General features: G+C 36.9%; 1 protein-coding gene across 1 annotated transcript in view; it reads left to right on the forward strand.

Annotated features, from left to right (window-relative positions):
- Positions 1–221: 221 nt before the first annotated feature.
- FBXL17 (F-box and leucine rich repeat protein 17) overlaps positions 222–20,673 on the forward strand; it is a 263,870-nt gene continuing 243,418 nt past the window's right edge. The window contains exons 1-4 of the mRNA XM_014309924.2: positions 222–245; positions 1,519–1,641; positions 4,727–4,984; positions 5,671–5,802. Coding sequence (XP_014165399.1) covers positions 222–245; positions 1,519–1,641; positions 4,727–4,984; positions 5,671–5,802 — 537 coding nt within the window. The remainder of the gene's footprint in view (positions 246–1,518; positions 1,642–4,726; positions 4,985–5,670; positions 5,803–20,673) is intronic.

The raw sequence follows: 20,673 nt of genomic DNA on the forward strand, positions 1-20,673 counted from the left end.
AATATTCAGTGCTTTCTTTCTGCTTGACTGAGGGTGATGGTATTTTTTGAGTGTGGATTGCAAGCACCTCCTGGTACTGCTCATGGTTTCACCAGTACGGACAAGAGCTGCAGGGATAAAGCAGGCAGTGATTGTTTGCTCTTCTGTCTGCTGTGTTTAGCTGGCTGCCTAATGAGAAGCAGACACTGACTGGTAGTGGCCAAGCAAAGGCCTGCGGGAAAATGGGGTTCACACGCAATCCTCCAGTACTGAGGAGTCTTGCGTAAGAGATTGCAAGTTTCTCATAGCTAGAAAAAGAGTAGAATGATAAATCTTGCAAGCATGTACAGAGCATCATGAATTTGACCCTCTCCTCTTACTCGAAACCTTCTTCATCAAGGGGTCTTGTTGGGATATACATATGTAAAACTGGTGGGATAAGCCATGCCCCAGAACAAGGAGTACAGTTCATGCTTGTTATTCTCGACAGTTCGTTGTCTTGTCTGTTCCAAAGCCCATTCAATGAACAAAGTTCTTTAAGTTACCATTATAGTTCAATGCTTCATTATTCCTTCTTTTTTTCCCCTCTTTGCCGTCCCTTTTCCTTGGCCAAACAGTACCAATAGTTTCCTTGAATGTTTTCATGTTTGCTAGACCTTCTGAGCTTTCCTATGGACACTCTCCAGTATTTTCGTATTTTCTTGAGAAAATTACCTGAGATAGGCAGTAGTACTTCTATTTATTACTTGATGTCCTCAGATCAGTGGGAGGACTTTTTCACGTTTTGCAGTCTGTACTCCTTTTCTCATTATGGGATCACATGTAGATTTAAGTTCATTTGTGCTGACAGGGTACCGTCATGTGAACTCTTGACAGACCCTCTTTTTATATTTATTAATAAACAACAGTGTTTTTATGAAAGGGATGAATGTAATACATGCTGTGGTGATTTATGGTCTTGCTATAAAGTTTATTCTTTTTTTTTTTGCCAGCTGCTATAGTGCTCAAAACCTTGGGGTATAAAAGGCTAATTTTGTGCTTCAGTTCTCTTCTATGACACTGATTTACTCTGCTAATTTACTCTACCATCCTATGCCCTCTTTCTGCAAGACCTGATCTTTTAATACCTTTATGACTCTTCTTACCAGTTCAGTTAAAAAATAAAAAATAAAAAGAAAGGTTTCCTATCCATTTCATGATGGGAATGAAAACACTTTTTAAAATGACTTGCAAATAACACTGAGCTAATTTGTAATTCTTTAGGTGTACCATCTCAGAAGCACTTCTGAAATTCAGTCTATGAGATGAGTACTTAGGATATATTCTATTGTTGGTTATGCTAATATGACTTACTAGTATTGTCAGTTCTTGTGGGATGTAGGTTTTTTTGTTGTTGTCTCTGATTAGTCAAGCAGGGGGCAAGTGTGTTATAATGCATGCTAATACTTTTCTGTCCTTTACAAGATGTCTTGATAATAAAATATGTCTGTCTCTAAAATATGATTACATGTGACAAATTTATTTTTTCTTTCTTTACAGATATTTTCCAACTTATCTCTGAATGAGCGTTGCCTTTCAGTGTCATTAGTCTGTAAATATTGGCGTGACCTCTGTTTAGATTTTCAGTTTTGGAAGCAGCTGGATCTCAGTAGTCGTCAGCAGGTATGAAGATATCATTGTGGAATAATTGTTTTCATGACTCCAAATTTGTTCTTGGAACTTGTACTTTTGACCAGGGGTAAACAAAAGGAAAACATGGAATGGTGATATCTGTAGTTGCATGTATTTTTCTGCTATTCGCTGAAAATATTTGGACCCTTAGATTGGTTCCTTTTTAAATATAGTGTATTTTGTCTGAGATCAGTTACTATACAGTGTGGGCATAAGTACTATTTGAAATGGATTGTGGGTTACCTGTCTCAACTCTGCATCAGGTAGTCTGGAGGTGTGAGATGTCTTATTAATTCAAAGACAAACATGAGCATTTCTGAGGTTGCTGTAGTTGGAAGAATGGTCACATACGTGGTGCTTGCTCTGTTTGTTTTAACAAATTTTCTTTATTTTATTCTTCAGCTGGTATGGCTCCTACTCATTAGAAAAAAGACTGTGTTTGTTTTTTTGTTTTCAGTGTTTTGGTTATTTTAGGCTTTTAGCCAATCCTATGATTAAATATTTGTGGGTTTAATTTAGTGAGATCCCTAGGAGCCTAGCCTTAAATTGTACAGGGTAACTTCCCTCCTTGGAAAGCTTTAGGGATGCCAGTATTGTTTGGCCACTGCCCTTGGGTTTCTTATTGAGTAGTGACTTGCGGGGTTTATAAACTGCATCTTGACCATTTAATGAAAATACAGAGTGAATAGAAATAACAACTGGACAGTTGCATTTGAAGAAGGATTTTTTTTTTCTTTGCAATTTGTCTTTATTGTGGTTTAATCCCAGACAGCAGTCAAGGCCCAGGCAACCCCTTCCTCACTCCCCCACCAGCAGGGATTAAGAACAAGACAAAATATTAATTCATTGCTTCCTATCAGCTGGCAGGTGCTCAGGCATCCCCAGCAGAGCAGGGCCCCATCACACTTGAGAATACACTTCTCAATGACTTGAGAAAACAAACTCCATCGCTGGAAATGTCCCTTCCTCTTTCTTCCTCTCACTGACTGACTGACTGACTGCCTTGTGATCTGGAATATCCCTTTGGTCAGATGGGAGTCACCTGTCCTGGCTGTGTTCCCTCCCAGCCTCTCTGCTAGTGTGGCCAAGTGAAAAGGAGAAAAAGCCTTGGCTCTGCGCAATCCCTGTTTAGCTGTAAGAAAGCCAGCACGAATCCAAAACATAGTTGCATACTAGTCACTGTGAAGAAAATTCTACCCCAGGCAAAACCAGCACAGTTCTTTTCCATTTTAACACCTGCCTGATGAAAGAGCAAGAAAAAGGATCTGACTTGCTACAAATGAAAACCTTATTGAATGCAGCAAAGACTGCTCCTCAGCTGTGTAAGACAAAAATCAAAAGAGATTTGTGTTGCTCTCTTGCCCTCTTTGGTTAAAGCTAAATCTTGTCTATGCCAAGTAAATTTTTCTGAGTGGTCCTTTGTAGGATTGTCTTCTTTTAAGATTATTGTCATTTTGGCTGACTACAATGTGTATAGATACAAAAGTGATAAGAGAACTTTGCTGTCTGAGCACCCAGGGGCTGCTCTGTCAGCCACACTGGCACCACCTGCTTGGGACCAAAGCCCCTCTGCAGCAGCAGCCCCAGGGAGGTGATGGATGCCCTGCTCGGCTCCCTGCACACCCCACACAATCAGACCACTTTCCTTACTGTCTGACTTCAGGCTTGCCACAGCAGAGTCTCAGACCTCTGGGTCCTTAAAATAATGTAATCATACTGCAACAACAGAATAACACCTCAGGCTGGAGGAGGAGGGACCCCAGAAAAGGGACCCTTGTGCTTTTATGCCCTCACAGTCTGTGCATGGGTATATCTGGGGGCTCTTGGCTCCTGCTGTATTTCCAAGTGTTCCTCACCCGGCTGCACCACAGGTCTCTGTGCCCTTTGTTTTACAAAGGGTGGCACCAGTTCATGGCCTTTTGCCTCCGGCTGTGCCGCCTGGAGCTCAGCTGTACCCTGAGCTATTTGCACTGTGTATTCCTCAACAGTTCTCCCTTTGATTAAATGGAGCATACCTGCTAATGTATTAAAATGAAAAAAGAAAAGTTTTAAGACATTGAAACCCTGCCCTTCCATATAGCATTACTACAAATAAGAAATATAATAGAATGAAGGCTAACACAATTTCTATAGGGCACAAATTATTATCAGTGTGAAATCATATATATTTCAGTAAACAAAGGCAGTAACGTTTGGTGGCTCCAAGTTACATAGTTCTGTTATTCTACCTACCATATTCTGGTATTCTACCTTCTGTTGGTTAAATGATTCCTGCCCTTCTTATGCTAATTAGTCCACATACTCAGTCTTTCTGGTCTTTTGGTTTGGTGGGTTTCTTGGGTTGGTGGTCTGTGGTATTTGCCATATCCCCTTGCCAGAATTGCCTTTTACTCAGCTGGAGTTGATTCAACACAGTTGCTAAGTTTGCTTTGTTAGTTTCTTCCTTATCTAAGAAGTTCTGCCAAATGTCATTGTGGTCTATGAATTCTGCATTCTTTGTGTCCACTGTCAGTAGTACGTTACTCTCATTGAGGCACATCAAGTCCTAAACCTTAATAAGGCAATTCTACCAACAAGTAATTTATCTTTCTAATACCTGGACATCACAGATAGTCTGTTCATGGCTAAAAAGTGAAGTAGGTCTGTGGTTACCCTCCTAACTCTGGAGCTCAGTCTGGTACTTGAGAACTTCTGTCAAGCTGGACAGCCATTTGGGATTCTTTCTGTGGTGACATAAATTCCTGCAGCTGCCCATATTTTCTGTACTTGTCTAGCTGTTGCCTCTCCCTCTGTGAACTTTATCATGAAGCCATCTAGCTACAGTCTACATAGTGTGTCAGAACTGGCTTTTCCCCAGTTGACCATATTCTATTAAAACCATCAGCCCCCCCCACCCCTCTGAAACAAACCAATTGCAGTAAAATATTCAGCCATAGGTAGTATTTGTAAAGGAGGTATAGTTTCATTTTTCCTATAGCTCATGGAAATTCATCTTACAAACAGCCATTTTTGTCCTATTGACATTAAAGGTTTTTATGGAAAGAGTTATATGTGAGTATTTGTTTTGTCTTCGCAGGTCACTGATGAGCTGTTGGAAAAAATAGCATCAAGAAGCCAGAATATTACTGAAATCAATATTTCTGATTGCCGCAATGTGTCTGATACAGGAGTATGCATATTAGCAATTAAATGTCCTGGGCTCTTAAGATATACTGCCTACAGGTGTAAACAGCTTTCTGACACCTCTATTATTGCAGTTGCCTCTCATTGTCCTCTTCTTCAGAAAGTGCATGTGGGCAATCAAGACAGACTCACTGATGAAGGCCTGAAGGAGGTAAACATCCATTCCACAGATTCCTTCTGAAAACTTCGTATATTTCAGCTTAGCAAGAAGAAGAACATACTCTTTTATTGGATTTAGTTAAATTTATGAAAAATCTTTTTTTTTTTAAAGTTGGTATATGGAGACTTTTTTTGGTGCAGTAAATGGTGTTCTCTAGAGACTGCACATACTTTTTAATACCCAGGGATTGAATGATCACTTTTGTAGTTAAATGTGCAGTTTGGATTCAATTTTCCTGAGCTTGGTTGCTATTCAAAACTTGTGTTTAAGTAACTCATTTTTGCTTCATGAATGTTGATGGTGACTAAGATCTTCATTTGTTGGATATGCAGGAAGGTTTCATCAACTCTCAGAGAGTGTTAAAGGAGCATTTAGGAGTTAGGATAAATCAAATAAGCTGTTGAGCGTAAAGGCATTGTTAGCTACCTGTATACACAGTAAATAACTTAGTTTTTATGTGGTGCTGTTAGCTCCATTTTGTTGACTGTAGTTAGCACCTTCATTTTGTCACGTATGTAATTAGAATCTTTCTTGTTTGCATACAGTGTTTCAAAGCCTGAAAAGAAAGATAATTTTTAATGGGGGGTGGAGAAGCAGAAAGAAATATTTTCTCCCATCTCTTCATTTCAGTCAAATTCTGTTGTTTTTTTTTTTCACTTTGATTTCATTAATTGCAGCTCGGCTCAAAATGCAGGGAATTGAAAGACATACATTTTGGACAATGTTACAACATCTCAGATGAAGGAATGATCATTATAGCTAAAGGCTGTTTGAAGCTGCAAAGAATATATATGCAAGAAAACAAATCAGTAAGTACATACCGTGATTTTGTTCTTCCCAAGGCATTTTTTGATTGTCAAAGCTTTCTCTTGCTCTTCATCTTTTAAAAATTTTCTTTAGAATGGCTGCTTTTTGCAAGTGAATTGCTTAAAATATTTCTGGCTGGGAAAATTGCAATTCTGCAGAGATGGCACAGAAGGTGATGCAAAGTACAAGTTAAGCTAAATGCATTAACTTCTTGTTTTTAATGTGTTATTTCATGAGTAATTGTTTGGGAGGTGGTTTGTACAGGGAAAACACAGTTCATATGGAATGTTTCTTTTGTTTCTACAAGTGCAGTAAAAAGTGCAAACATCTAAAAGATGTTTTGGAGCTCGGGTTCTTGATTACAAGTGATACACTCTGATGATATTTTCTTGAAATATATCACTTTCTCATCAGGATGGAGTAGTGTGCCTGTGCTAGTAGAAGGAAGTTGTTGAGGAGTAGCAAAACAATCTTGAGTCCTAATTCTAAGCAATCTCTGAAAGGATGGTTTTAATGCAGAGAGAGAGTGGCTTGCAAATGGCTTATGTTTTTTTCGAAATTTCTTTCTATTTTTTAAAATTTATTTCTTGCAAGAAGGTAAAACTTGCTTGCAGTTGAATTTTAACTGTCAGCTAACATCATGGTTATAACCTTTGTTTCAAAAGTGCTGAATTGGAACAAATAAATTGTGTTTGTAAGAAAACAGCATACCTTGTATTCAAGAATTAGTTGATATTTAGCTTCAAAAAGATAAAGAAACGGTAATGCTCAAGATTGTTTTGCTTTTTTTTTTAATAGAAACCATTGTCAAATCAACAAAGAAAGAAACAGGCAGCCAGTTATTGGTTTTGATTAGAACTGTAGAAAGTTGAAAAATAGGAGACAGAGACCTAAACTGAGATTTCAGTGTAGTTTAAATGCAGAAAAAGGGCACGCCCCTCCTCTTGTGTTGAAACACAAACTTGAATACTGTCAAAGCTAGTCTTTCTTACCTTAATACATAAAAAACTTTAAATATGAAAAAGAAAAATAAATGATCTGAGAAGTCTGGAAGGAAAAACATCTTCCTTCCTTCTCTGGAAAGAGAATGGTAGGTTAATTAAAATTAATTAACTCACCTTTTTAAATTAATTAACCCTGTCTTTGAAAGGAAGAGGAAAACCTTCAAGATTTGCATAGTTGCATGTGAAAAATGGCTTAATTGTAATTAAGAAAGTAGTGTGTGTAAGTATCTGCATAAGTACTTGATCACTGGAAAATTTGGAGGCAAGGAATTAACTTAGCTTTCCTTGTAGATGCATCTTAGAGTTCTCATCATTGAAGTTTTTATTCTCTTTATAGTGTGAAATATAACCTAAGAAGTTGTTATTGCAGTTATTAGCACTTAAAGACTTTGTGGTTTTAGTGTCTGAAATATCATCGAAGTTCCTGGTTGAAATGGAACATAGGAAGTATTTTAATCCTTTTTAAGGCAATCATGAATTGTGCTCTTAACTTGCACTCTACTTGGTTACTTCATTGTTGAAAACATAACACTAATTTTTGTTTGCAAATAAGACAAAAATATTTGCTGTCAAATAAATATGAAATTTCTCTTAATTTTACCCCTTCTGGTAATTCGTCTAGTGACTTACCAAAACTGAATTTTTGCCTAGTTTTTCATGAATTTACTTTCTTTTTTAAAGTATCTAATTGTACTTAAATTCCTGCCCATCCTTAATTTTTCAGGGGGAAGAAGTCAAGGGGCAAACTTGGTATAGCTCTGTAAAATTAAAATTCAGATTCATAGATCTTCATATGTACAAATGAAGTAAGTTTTGAAGCTGTTATGAACTCCAGGGTGTTGAATCGTTAGAATAAAATAACTCTTGAACAATGCCATTGGATGATAAAGCTGAAGGAGCTGCTGTGCTTTCCCTTTGCTAGGGACAAGAGACTTTCAGGTCTTGCTGGCAGTGTTGTTTTTTGTGATGACCCAAGACAACTTTTAAGAGTTATCATGCAATTGTAAAATAGAAACTTTTACATGCCAAAATAGATTAAAAATAAAGGGATTGTTTAGTTGGGGAATTGCTTTTAAAGGGAGTCATGGCTGGCAAATGGTTTGTCAAGTTCTGTGGGTTACTTTTCTCCCTTCTAAAAAATCTCCTTAATATTTGGTGTGGCACATATTGCTTCCTGCTCCACTGGTGAAGAAGGTGGTTTGGGAGAGGTGTGTGTGTGTATTTTCAAAATGAATAAGCATCCATTCTCTGAAATCAAAATATCCTGTAGAAAGAAAAGTGTATTTGATGTACAAGGGCTTGGTCTGTGTATTTAAGCTCGTACATTATCAGTATGCTAGAAGGAGGACTTCTATCCTCCCCTTTTAAGCAACTGCTGTAGCATCCATGTAAATAATGTAAATAGTCTTATGTTTTGCATTTTCTTGTTTATTCCTTTCTCAGAGGTACTTAAAATCATGTGTATGACTCTTACAGGCAATTTCTATTAATTTCAAAATGTGTAGTGCATTACAGATAGTACATGATGGTTGAGTTTTCATATAGGCTTGTCTCACACTAATGGATTTTACACTTCAAAAATACATCTAGGCAGAGGCAACCATCAGCTAAATAATGCCTTTGTGAGTGCTACTTTGCAGTAAAATGTGTGTGGATCAGGCAACACAGTTCAGTTGCTTCATCTGTTGCTAAGAAACTCTGTTATCAGACTGCTGAGCAGAAGCAGAGAAAGGAGAATTTATGTTCTGATTGTTGAATATGCTAGACATTTCAGAGAAAAATAGACCCTTTCCTGTCTTTGAAGTGCTGATTATTTCATGGTAATAAGCAAAAGCTGCAATTAATAAATGGGACAAAGGATGTAGGAGGAAAAAGTTAATGTTGCATGGCTAACTCAACAACAGAAGGTTGTTGTTATTTGCATAACTGTTTAGGATTTGTATCTCTTCAAAACATGTTGGTATTTCCCCTGTCCTTTGAATGACAGAAAATTATATGCTGAGCCTCTTCTCTGAAGCATACTGGCCAAACTGGGGCCTAGTTAAAAAAAAAAAAAAAATTATAACTTTGTAGGACTTATGAATTGTGCCACTGTGTTGTCTCTCTTGATCTGCCCCCAAGAAGTCTGATGCAATTGAATAATCTCACAGAATTTCAGTGTAAATGGAAGAACAGATAATGGCTCTGTCCAGACAAAAGTAGAAAATGTCTTAATTTCTTGGCTGAATTTAGTTGAACTTCTTATTTTATGGTTGTGACTGGTATGGTGTGCTATAACTTCTGTGTTTGCATCATGTGAATTTTTAATGTAAATGAAGCTGGTGGAAGATGGATGGGTTAATTTCATTGTTATCTTTGTACCAATTGCTGTTTTTAATCTTTCCACCTGACATAAATAGTACCTAGCTTAAGTGTAAAGCCAGAGAACTGTTCCACACTAATGTGTAGTACTCCAGCTGAGACACAGAGTGGGGGGTACTTCACTTGGATGGCTTTTATTGCTTTATATTTTAACGGATTTGTGAGATGCAGAACTCAGTGACTGCAGTGCACCCAAATAAAAGGGTTATCTCCAGAAGCTTTTGTGCAAGCTGTCTGTTTTCCTTATTTCGAATAAAGGAGATCTAGATTTAGGAGTTCAATGTAGAGCTGGAGAAAACCTTTCTCCACTTAACTAAATTGATTTTATACACTATTTTCTTTTTAGTTACTTTTCCTTAACTGAGTAATTTAATGGCTAAAATTATGATACAATTGTTGCTGAAACTTAACCAGGTGGTAGTTACAAGTTTGTTCCTTCCTATTCCACCTAGTGTCTCTGGATTTTTGTGGTGAACTAGATACGGGTAATGGGAGAGAGCTTTTAAAGATAAAGCGGGGTGGAGTTTTAGATATTGTAAGAGAATGTCAATATTCCTACTTCTGTACTTTGTTCCCATGCTCTCTATTTTGTTTTACAAGCTCATTTAAGAGTGGATGAGCTAGTGTAGTAGCTGCTATGGCTACTTCTCCCTTTCCAGTAAAATGATGTTGTGAAGTGGATCCTTAAAGGCAAATAATAGGTTTGATGGTTCCCAGATATGTTCATTAAGACAGTTAGAATATAACTTGGCTGCGTTTCTGTTTCTTTGTTAGACACTTGCGTCTTCAAGTTCAAGATAACCAAATTTTGGCCCATTTGGCAATATACTTGATATGTGATGACACTTTTAAAGTACATATTTTACAGGTGGCTATTTAGCAGTTTTTTAAGAGGGGTATTCTGTAAGGGTTCTGCTTACCTTTGCAGTTTGTAGCAGGCAAGAGTTTATTTTCAAGTTAACTGTGATGTTATGTTTGATAGAAACTACAATGCTTAAGATATGTGAAAAATATACTTTACTTTCAGTAAATAAGAATTAAGGTAGACTAAACAGAATATTACAGTTTTGTCACACAATTAAACAGTTAACATATGCTTTTACAGCATTGACTGGAATCAACTTAGTATAAAAGTGTATAGTAAAAAATAGACTTAATTCTCATATTTTCTGAATAAGAATTATTGTGTAAGGTGATAAATTTATTTTTGTCTTTTAATGATATTCCCCTCCCCACTTCTGTTTTTACTTTGGGAACCATTTCCCTTCCTGCTTTGTACTTCTCATCTACAAAACACTTACTTCAGCATTGTACCTTGTGTCACAAACATTGAGAGAAGAGAGTGTTTTGCTTTGAGTTTAGCCCAGGCAAATTGTTTCAGGAAGAAAGTATTATAAGGCTTATAAACTGCACAGTGTCAAATGTTTAGAATGTATGGAAATAATTTACTTTGTTGCAATGCTAACAGGTAAATGAAAGAATTTTTTTGGGGGAAAATATTTGGAAAGAATGTCATTTCCCTGTCTTTTTTCCATCCCCCACGATATATTCCATATGCTATTTCTCTTTTTACATGCAGTTGCTTAAAACTGTTCTTCTACTTGAAGAAATTTCAGAAAAAGAATTGATTTCCCATGTTTCTACAGGTATACTTTCCCAAAATACTTTTGAACCACTTTATATCATTATTTGAGGTTTTGAAAATCTCAGATTTCCAGACTTTCCCCTTCAATTACTATTTTTACAATTAAACACCCATGTTCAGAAGGACCCTGTTTCTGGTTTTCTTTGCAGACACAGGCGCCTCCTTCTCCTTCAGTTGTGACCTAGGTTTCCTGCAGCAGAATCTCAGACACTGGATTTATAAAAATTAGAGGTTTAATAGAGATACAGTATCAGGTCAGTGAAGGTTGGGTGCCTTCAAAGAGAGACCCAGAACAAAGAAAACCCCAGGCAATTATACCCTTATGACTTGTGTGTCCACCTCTCACACACTCTTCTCATGCCTTGTTCTAATGGTAATTTTTGGTTTGTGGTCTTCTAGCACTTTCCTGGTTTTTTTCTCCATGTCCACCACACAGGCAGGCCCTAGATTTCTTGTCTCATTGAGTTACAGCTTCTGCTGACAACTCTAGCCTCCTTGTTCTGTTTTTTTTAGTGCACCTGCACAGAGGATGGAAAGCTAAAAAACCACTAGTCTTAATATAAGAAACATTGCCTAGCAACAACCAAAACGTCACTATTTTATCAATATTCTTTTCATACTAAAGCTAAAACACAGCGCTGTACCAGTTCCTATGAAGATGACTAAGTAAATTAATTATTCTGGCTGAAAGTATATCTAGGTCTAAGTTCACAGCTTCTGGCCTAAGGCTTCAGCAAATCCAGCCACTGATGCTAAGCAAGCAACACACTAAATCTCACAGCTTTGTAACTTCATGTAGCTTATCCTGCTTAGGACTTGTTTATGCTGAATAACTAGCATCTCTCAATAACTAGTTGCTTGCTAAAAGTTTACGTACGTATTCAGGAAGATCATGGAGTCATGGAATGGTTTGGGTTGGAGGGGACCTTAGAGATCTGGTTCCAACCCCACTACCACTGCACCAGTAGGCCAGGTGGCTCAAAGCCCCCATGAAGCCTGTCCCCTTCCAGGCATGGGGCAGTCCATAGCATCTCTGGATACCCTGGTCCAAAGCCTCACCACCCCCACAGTAAAGGACTGTGTACATGCTCAGATGGATTTCTCTCATGTGTACACTATGTATCATACCTTTGGATAATGATGTTTCATCTACTGTCAGGTATTAAATTAGAGATTTCTGAAGCAAAAACCTTGTGCAGATGGCATGCTGGTAGTATGCACTAGTAATGATGAAGTCCCTCTTGTATTTTAGTTTCTCAAACACTTTACATACACTCCAGAACCACCTAATGTACTATAAAAGTAAGGTTCAGCATTTTAAAAATGCGTTTAACAGCTATACTGATACTAAGATGAGGTGTAGGAAGTCATGCTTTCATAAGAACTACATGAGACATCTGTCTGGTAGTAAAAATGCTATGGAAAAGTTTGTCTTTTGACAAGCTCTTCTGAAACATTTACTTTATTAATTTTTTTAACAACATAAAATGATTCAGTCAATTTCTTAGAAATCTAAGTTACAGAACCTTATTCCCTAGAGTTCAATTTTTTGTCTTTTGTCTTTTTTTGTTTAGATCCGTTGCATTTTGACCTCAGCAGTTTCTGTAATACTGTTCCTGCAGTGAAATGTTTATGCCAAATTTGATGTTAATAGAAGGGAAAAAGGCAAAACTTGTGTTCATGTGCATAAATCAGATACATATATCTTCTGTGAAGGCATTAGAACCACAGTGCAGATTTAAATTTTCAGTATAACTTTAAGTACTGTGTCAGTGAACACAGTACGGTGTTGTCACCCTTAGGTGGCGGCATTGACTTTGTAGTGGTGACAAGCTCCCTACTCGAGCTGTGGGGAATTGCCAATGCGTGGCAGATAATTTCTGAGTATTGTGCTGGTTCCACAGACCCTGTGTTCCCTTCAGCTGCCAGCATTGCTATCAGGAGTAATTCTTAAGTGTCTCAATAAGGTCAGCTGTATGGTTCCACCACTCTCAGCTTCTTTTCTATTGTTTCTTTGTTTCTTTTTAGACAGGTACTGCATTTTGATGTTGTGAGTTTACTTGACATGTACAGTGTGTGTGTACGCATTTAAAAGCCACCAACAACTGGAGTTGCAGTCTGTATTTCTGAATTAATTATACTTTTTGACTCCTTTCAGGTTATGTGCAGTTGATTAATGGCTGTACCCTACTCTACCGTTTAAAAAACTTCCAGGTTTGATACTGCTATAAAATTAGGCATTATACCACTTGAAGCATATCTTTGGGCTGTAATTTGTTACCACTTTTAATAAAAATTCTATGTATAAAAGTGTGTAGTGCATATACTGTAGATTAATACAATGACAAAGTGAGTGATGGAATGAAAGAGTGGAAAAGTGGCTTTTTCTACTGTTTGCTCAGCAAGTAGAAAAACCTTTTTCTACTGTTTGGTCAGCATTATAAGGTAATTTTCCATTTGATACTTGCAGATGATGTATTTTGCATATAAATTTGATAAAGGGTAAATGCATTTATTTATACATTCAAGTGACATCTTTTTATGTCTGTGCATTAATGGCTTGCATGTTGGTGTTGTACATCAAGCTTAGGAAGAACTGTAACAAATTATGTTCTCAGTGTTGAAAATTCTAGTATTGAAAGTCCAAATGGATGGAGGTAATGCAAAAATCCTAAATGGAATATACAGGAAAATTTCAGGAAATTGTGAGTTTTAAATTTTGAGTTAGAATGTAGTCACTTCTGCTTTTTGTTTCTTTTGTTTGTTTTTTAGCTGCTCTTGTTGTTGAATAAGTTATTTCAGCTTTTAGTTAAAAACTTGATCACCAGGAATTGGTAGCTGGATATGGAGCCTTTTCAGTAGTTTGAAATAACCATATTTAGTTGTCCTTTGGGATCACTGATACTACAGTACTTTAGTCACAAACCCAAGTCCATTACACTAGAGTGAAAAATCCTTCCACTAAAATATGTGCTGCAAGATACTGAAGTTACCTAAATGGAGCTGAAATTTCTGTAGTTTGTTTGTTTTCTTGTTGGGATTTTTGTTTACTTGTTTTAATCTGGTGATATCTTGTGTCAAAGACAGCACTGGCGAACTCCAGATGAATCACTTTTAGGTTCTTCATCTGTTAAGTTGGTATCTTGACTCATGTGGTAGTTTGTAAGATTCTTCAGCCATTCACTAAGGATAGCAATAAATCAAAACTGATATTTCTCCCAGTGAGCGGTGATGCTTACTGAAAGAGATCGTAAGTATGATGCTGTGAAGCAAATCCCTTAAAACTGTCAGTATCATTATTTTAAAATAGTGGTAATTTGCATCAATCCAAGATAATACAAATATGTTTTTTATTTGTATGCGACGGAGACAAGATTATGTAAAAGTAATGAATGACAGGTAGGCATTTTTGTTTATATAATTTCTTTCCAGCAAATTCCAGTTGAACTTTTTTATCTTTATGAAGCTAGAAGAATGAACTTACCAAATTTCTGAAGGTATGGGAAAACACTTTTGTTTCCTAAAGAACTTCACTGTAACTTACATAGGTTACAGTTTTCAGTATAAGAGGTCAGATCACAAGTTCTTCAAATGTCTGCATTCCCTCTTCTCATCTTGCTATAGCCACTGGTACCTGGGAGCAGACATATAAATGGGTGTTCTCTGTGGGTGTATGGAGGAGCTTTTCCTGGTAGTTGTATTGTCCAAAATGCTACATTGTTGATAAACAATGTTACAGGGCAAATTGAATATGCACGGAGACTGGATTGCTGAAACCATCCTAAATACTGTCTTTTTTGAGTCCAGGTTAAATTCTTATGAGTTTTAAACTGCAACATCAGTCCCCCTGGTGGGTAAATTTTTACATTTATACTTGGATTTACACTTAAATTGCAAATTTATCATTCATGCTCACTTTATGCGCTTTCATCCTAGGGATTACAGCATTATTTATTTTAGAATTTGCTCTGGCCTTTCAACTGTCATTGTTTTTTTAATCCAGAATGATAATGTTTAAAAACCCGTGTTTGTCTGAACTTTAGACATAGGTGCTCTTGTAGTTATTGTAGCAAATTTTGAACATCCTATTCTGCTTTTCAGAACTATGCGTAGCTTTGCCCCAGTTTTTTTGAGTACTTAGCTTACTGTTCCTCCATTTCCTTGTTTAGTATAGTTTGGGTTTTTTAAATTAATTTTTTAAATTAATATTTTCCAGTAATGACTGTTAAAAGTTATCTGTTGTATCTGAGGCTTTTCCTAAAAATTGTCTTGCTGGGGTGATCCCCAGACACCAACTTGTGGTTGTCTCCATTTGGTCTTGTTCTGTGGCATCCAAATGTGATTTCTTCAGGATTTTTTTTTTGGTGTATGTCTCTCTGGGAATTGTACATTGTTTTGTCACTATGCAATTAAATTACAGTTTTCTGAAACAGCAAAATTATTTTAAATTCTTTCAAGTTTTTGTGAGATTTTTTTATGTATTTGTGTGAGTGTGTATCTGTGTATTCTCACTGTTACCCTATTGATTCTCCTCCCCATCCCACTGTGGGTGGTGAGCTGCTGCCTGAGGTTAAACCACAGCAACAGAGAAGATTTTGCTGGTCTTCCCTCTCCTACCACCTTGGTAAATTACAAGTGTGCTTTAAGAATATTTTCTATCTGAAACATCGAAATGTAAATTAGGAAAAAAAATCCAGACTACAAAATCATGAAAAAGATCAAATATGATTGGGAAGTGCTTATTTTTAAATGTTTTTCTTCTTGAACGTAGAGAAAAACAAACAAAATACCTCCAAGGGTAAGGTTTTCATAAAGTATTTTTTCCTCACTCCCGAAAGAAAAAACTACTAGATTTGGTAAATGGCTCAATGGGCCAATTTTGTTGTTGGATGAGTGTGCATTGCCTGCAGAAGTTTTCCAGAAGGCTTGCTGGGACTGCTTCCAGGGGCTGCATTTTTGCAGTAGGGATCGCACGTGGTGCTGCTGTTGGAGGCGTAGCCCTGCCTCTGCCGTGGTCTCCCTCATTAACTTGCTAATTAAATTGTGCCCAGAGGATTTGTTGGTAGGCCTTGTGTGTCTGGTGATGCCGCCCTGCTGATGCTGTCTGTGGTGCTGTGCCAGAGGTACATCTGTGCAGTTCACCGCTGTCAGGGTTTGCAGCAAGGTGTAGGTGTGACAAAAGAGGTGTTTGCTTTGCATAAAATGTCAGCTTTGCAAGTCTTTTCATCTGCACAGTTATCTTTTATTGTATTTCCCAGTCTGTTCGTGTTTGGAGACTTTAGAGTTTTTAAAATATGCTTTTATAAAAGCAATTTTATAGTTTTCTTTAAAGAAGTCTTGAAGTTTTTCAATATCTTTTTTGATTTGCTCTTTAAAATATGTGAAAATGAAAGTTGTTGGTCAACAGAAATTACTGGATTGTTTTGGTGGGAGGTGGAGTATTTGCTGTTAATCTTGTGCAGCTTCTTGAAAATACAGGGAATTACTCAGCTATGTAGAGAATACTTACATTGTATAACACGAATGAGAGATTTGTGATTGCATTCTTGAAATTGGATGATTTCAGCTACTACATAAGGCTGTTTAAATGTATTTGTTATTTCAGAAAGATAGTAATTTCTAGAATAAAATAGTAGTTGATAATTTCTGTAGTTTTATATATTTTTGAAAATACCTTAATGGTGCACACTTCAAAAATTTATACTTTATAGGTTTCAGAACAGCTCTATGTTGTACTGTTTTACTTCATTTCTAGTACATCTCTTGCATCTCAGAATTCCTTAGAAAATTTATTCTTCCTATAGAGTTCGTTCTTGAGCTAACGTGCTGAGGTTTTTTATAATGTCTCTTAAGACTGTACAGTCTGGAAAACACTGTGCTGTTACTGTTGCTCCTAGACTACAATTTCTCCAGTTTTTGAAGTCTTTGCAACAAAGTTTCAGGTAGTTTTGGAGTGCTTTTAATGAGATTGAAATAGTGTGGGTGTTCGCTCTATGTACATCTTGTAGCTGTTCTGTGCTTTTTTGCTTTTCTTTTTTAGTCTTGCTTGGGAAAGGTGTTGCAAATAAGCTGTTTTGGAAGGATTGCTACAGCTGACCTTTTGTTTTTTTCAATTGTGATACTAGTCTTCTGTGAAATGATGTGAAACTGCAGTGCCTGTAGAGATAAGTGGTTGTTGTTTTTTTTTTTGCTGGGAGAAAAGCTGTGTGGACAGTGAATTTTAAACTTGAATGGCACTACTTTCTTACTAGTTCTGTTATACAAATGGAAAATTGGGAGGACAATCATCCTTTGGTGGAAGTAGTTTTTTGTAAGGCAACAAAATTCTTGTGATTCTATTTGGAAGGCCACTAGCTGCCTCCTCTATATGCCTTATTCTTGGTGGCAGAAGTTATCTGGAAACTGCAAACTTCTCTGAAGTTATTCCAGCCATTTCAGATACTTTGGTAGTGGCCTAGTTGTTGTTTTCATGCACGTGGCAGTTGTGCTGCATTACAACATAAACTCAGGTGGATCATTGTTTTCCTTTCCTATAAACCACTCTGTCTGGGACTGAAAAGTATTATAGAAATGGGATATCCTGGATTTTCATGGTGAGATACTGCTGGTTCATTTCATTGGCTTGTGCTTTTACATGGCATAGTGATTCTTGGACTGTAGAAAGAGACCTAATATATCTGTGAACTGACACCCTCCAGAAATAAAATTTGGGTGAGGTAATGCAAAAAGCTGCTATGCTAAGTTCCTTATTTTTATTGCTAACTTTGGTTTAGCTAGTAATTTCCTCTAATCTTATGAAGATGATGATAGTGTGGTTTCTACATTAAAGCAGGCACAAGTAGAATATTGAAACAAATATTTTAAGCTCCTGCTCTCAAGCTACAAGTATTTGTAAGGAAAATTTCAAGTATATTTTAATTAAGAAGTATATCCAGATGCCTATTTTGACTATTTTTGTAAATTCAAAGCTATTTACCTAGTAATGCATAGAAATGTGGTGACACTAATTCAATAATTTGTAAAGTGTAGGCATTTCTGTGTCTGCAGAGCAATGTCTACTTGCCATTTGGCAATAGATTTTAAGTTTGAAGATTGGCAAGGTGATTAAAGATACTAAATGCGCATTAAAGACAGTTGGAAACTTGGTGGTTTTTGTGGTATAAGCACTTTTGATCTGAAGAGTATCTCTCTGTAGTTGGTTTGCCTTTAGATGCTACTAGCTGTGCAGAAATTTTGTAGTGCTATATGTTTCTAAATGCTCCACCACTTTTATGCTATTTGAAGAAAAAGAATTTAAATATTTTATTCTATAATATTATCTGGCTTATATTTTCAAACAATATTTGCAAGTAAAAATGTAATATTTTTGTCCAGCAGTTAAAAAAAAATTAATACATTCTTCTTTAATTAAACATGTTTCATGTCTTTCTGTGTCTGGTCTTTTTAGGAAATGCTGCTTTGAAAGAAATGAAACTTCAATGCATAATGAAACAAGACAAATCAAATATTTAGGTACCTTCACTTATGAATGTGTGCCTCAATAAATTGTTCTTTTAATCTGGTAATTCTGTTAAGGATGTCATTCTATATGTATCAAATCTGCCGTGCATGAAGTGGTGTGCTAGGGCTGTGTTTACTAGGACAGGCAGCTTCTGCAACAGTTAGTGTCTATCACGGGAGACTATGCCCCTCTTTCATCTATATAATTCTCCAGTCATATTTGTTCCTGAAAAATCTGACTATCTTTAAAGTAGTGTTCAATTTTTGCAAATTATTTTCTTTGTTTAACATAGTAGGTGGAATTATTCTTGTTTTTACTGGTTAACCTGTTTGCAGTTGTATTCAGAAGGCATATGATTATGGTTTTCTTTTTTTTTTGACTTCTTTTCTTGTCTTGCAGAAAAGACAGGCTCCTGATTGTAAGGAGTAATTATTAATGTTGTACACCACAAAATCAATGTTTTTGTAAAAGCAGCTGTTGATTCTGAAAACAAATATTATTGAACAATTGCCAATTAATTTCATATTGCCGTCACTGCAGTTTGTAGTACTTGCATAAATGTAGCATTATATTTTCAGTTTTCCTCACATTTTCAGTTGCATATAGCTTTGCTTTGCTTTTTACTTTAGAGAGAAATTCTCCTTCTAGCTAGGGAGAATGTATGTGCCAATCTTTTGTTTGGAAAAATTCTCATTTTTCACAAAAAAGTAAGAGATCTCTATGAATATCTCCTTTTGAATCATTAAAATTCAGGGTTTTTTCTGCACTAGTTAACAGGGGAACCCACAGCAGTATGACAGATGTGCTTTTGCTGTTTTATTATCCTTTGAAAAATACAGTTTGCCTATGTTCAAACCCGGGTTTGAAGAGAAACATTGTTATTTTCTGTATATAAATGTCATCTATGCTAAAGGAAATTTATTTTGAGATGGATTACTTAGATGGATGTAGAGCAGTGTGACGTGACTTGGCACAGGTTGAACATTTTCTGTTCAGAGTGTGAAAAGGTTTGGTAGGGTTACCTGGTACTTCTGTCACTGCATGCTGTGGTCTGCTCTAAGTGTAGGATCAAATAAAAGCAGTCATTGGTGGTTTTTGTGTTGTTTTGTCTTGCTTTGCTTTTGCTCATCTATGTTTTGTTCCCTGATGGGAGGGGAGCATTTATGAGAGGAATGTGGGAAAATAAGGAAAGCTCTTGAATCTCTTTGGTCTTGTCTGAGAGGCTTTCCATCCCTGTGGTAAAAATCAGTGGATGGCATTGATTTTTTTTTTTTTTGGCAGCTTTAACTAAATATCTAGATGTCCTGGTTTAGGGCAAATTTGGGAGACAATCTCCAAAGGGGCCCCTCCAGTAAGCAAACCCACACGGCTCCTCCCCCCAACTGGTTCGGGAAGAATTCCTCGGAGAGAAGTGGGAAGAACCTGTTTATTTCACAGGCACAGCACCCCCCAGCACACAAAATGAACAATACCGGATGACACCACTCTGAAAAAGATGACAAATTCAGAAGGTCTCTCTCTTGGGGGTGGTCACTCTGTTTTCAGTCCCGCCAGCGCTGGGGCAGCTGCTGCAGCCACACAGTGCAAACTCTCGGTGTTCCCAGGTCCCAGTCCGGAGCAGGTTTGAGATGGTCAAAAAAAGGAGAGGAGAAACAGTCTGGGAAGAAATTTGGACTGTTTAGCTACACTAGCTAAGAGCAGAAGCAAAAGCAAGCAGAAGTGAGAGAGAGAAAAGCAAAGCAGAAAGCGAAAGCAAGAAAGCCAAAGCAGCCCTATGTACTGCCTGTCTCTGTGTCCCTGATAAGAAAAACCCAAACAAAACTTTCACTCTTCAAAGCCAGTCTTAAAGGCACAGAACATAATATCCCTCAGAAAGAGAACATATGAATCGTAACGTCACCCTAGGACACTAGATTTTGGCTTGGAAAAACAAAAATGAAATTTCTTGGTGATGGATTTTGAGTGGAATTTTTTGCTTGTTTGCTTTTGAGGCTTGGGGGTTTTTATGATCATTTGGAGAGTATGGCTTGGGGTTTAAAGAAAGTGAGAATTCTGGAAAAGCTTTGCTGCTGAAATCTGCAAGATGATTAAAAAAACTTGCTTTTCCAGAAGTCATGTGTTCTTCGATACTGAAAAGAGACTTTACAATGGGTGCTGTAGGATTCACTCCTACTTTTTCCATGGTTCTCCCCTAAAGTTGAAGCTTGCCCTAATCAAATGACAGATCATTATAAGTGATGCTACTCTCCAAATACACCCAGTCTTACAGCCCATTCTGGCTTTTTTCTGCTGGAAAAGAATGGGGATTTGCGGTCAGATTTTCCCCAAACTCATGTTTCTTTACCTTTTGTCTTCCCCCCCC

Source organism: Geospiza fortis, unplaced genomic scaffold, assembly GCF_000277835.1.
Source record: "Geospiza fortis unplaced genomic scaffold, GeoFor_1.0 scaffold447, whole genome shotgun sequence".
Taxonomy (NCBI): Eukaryota; Metazoa; Chordata; class Aves; order Passeriformes; family Thraupidae; genus Geospiza; species Geospiza fortis.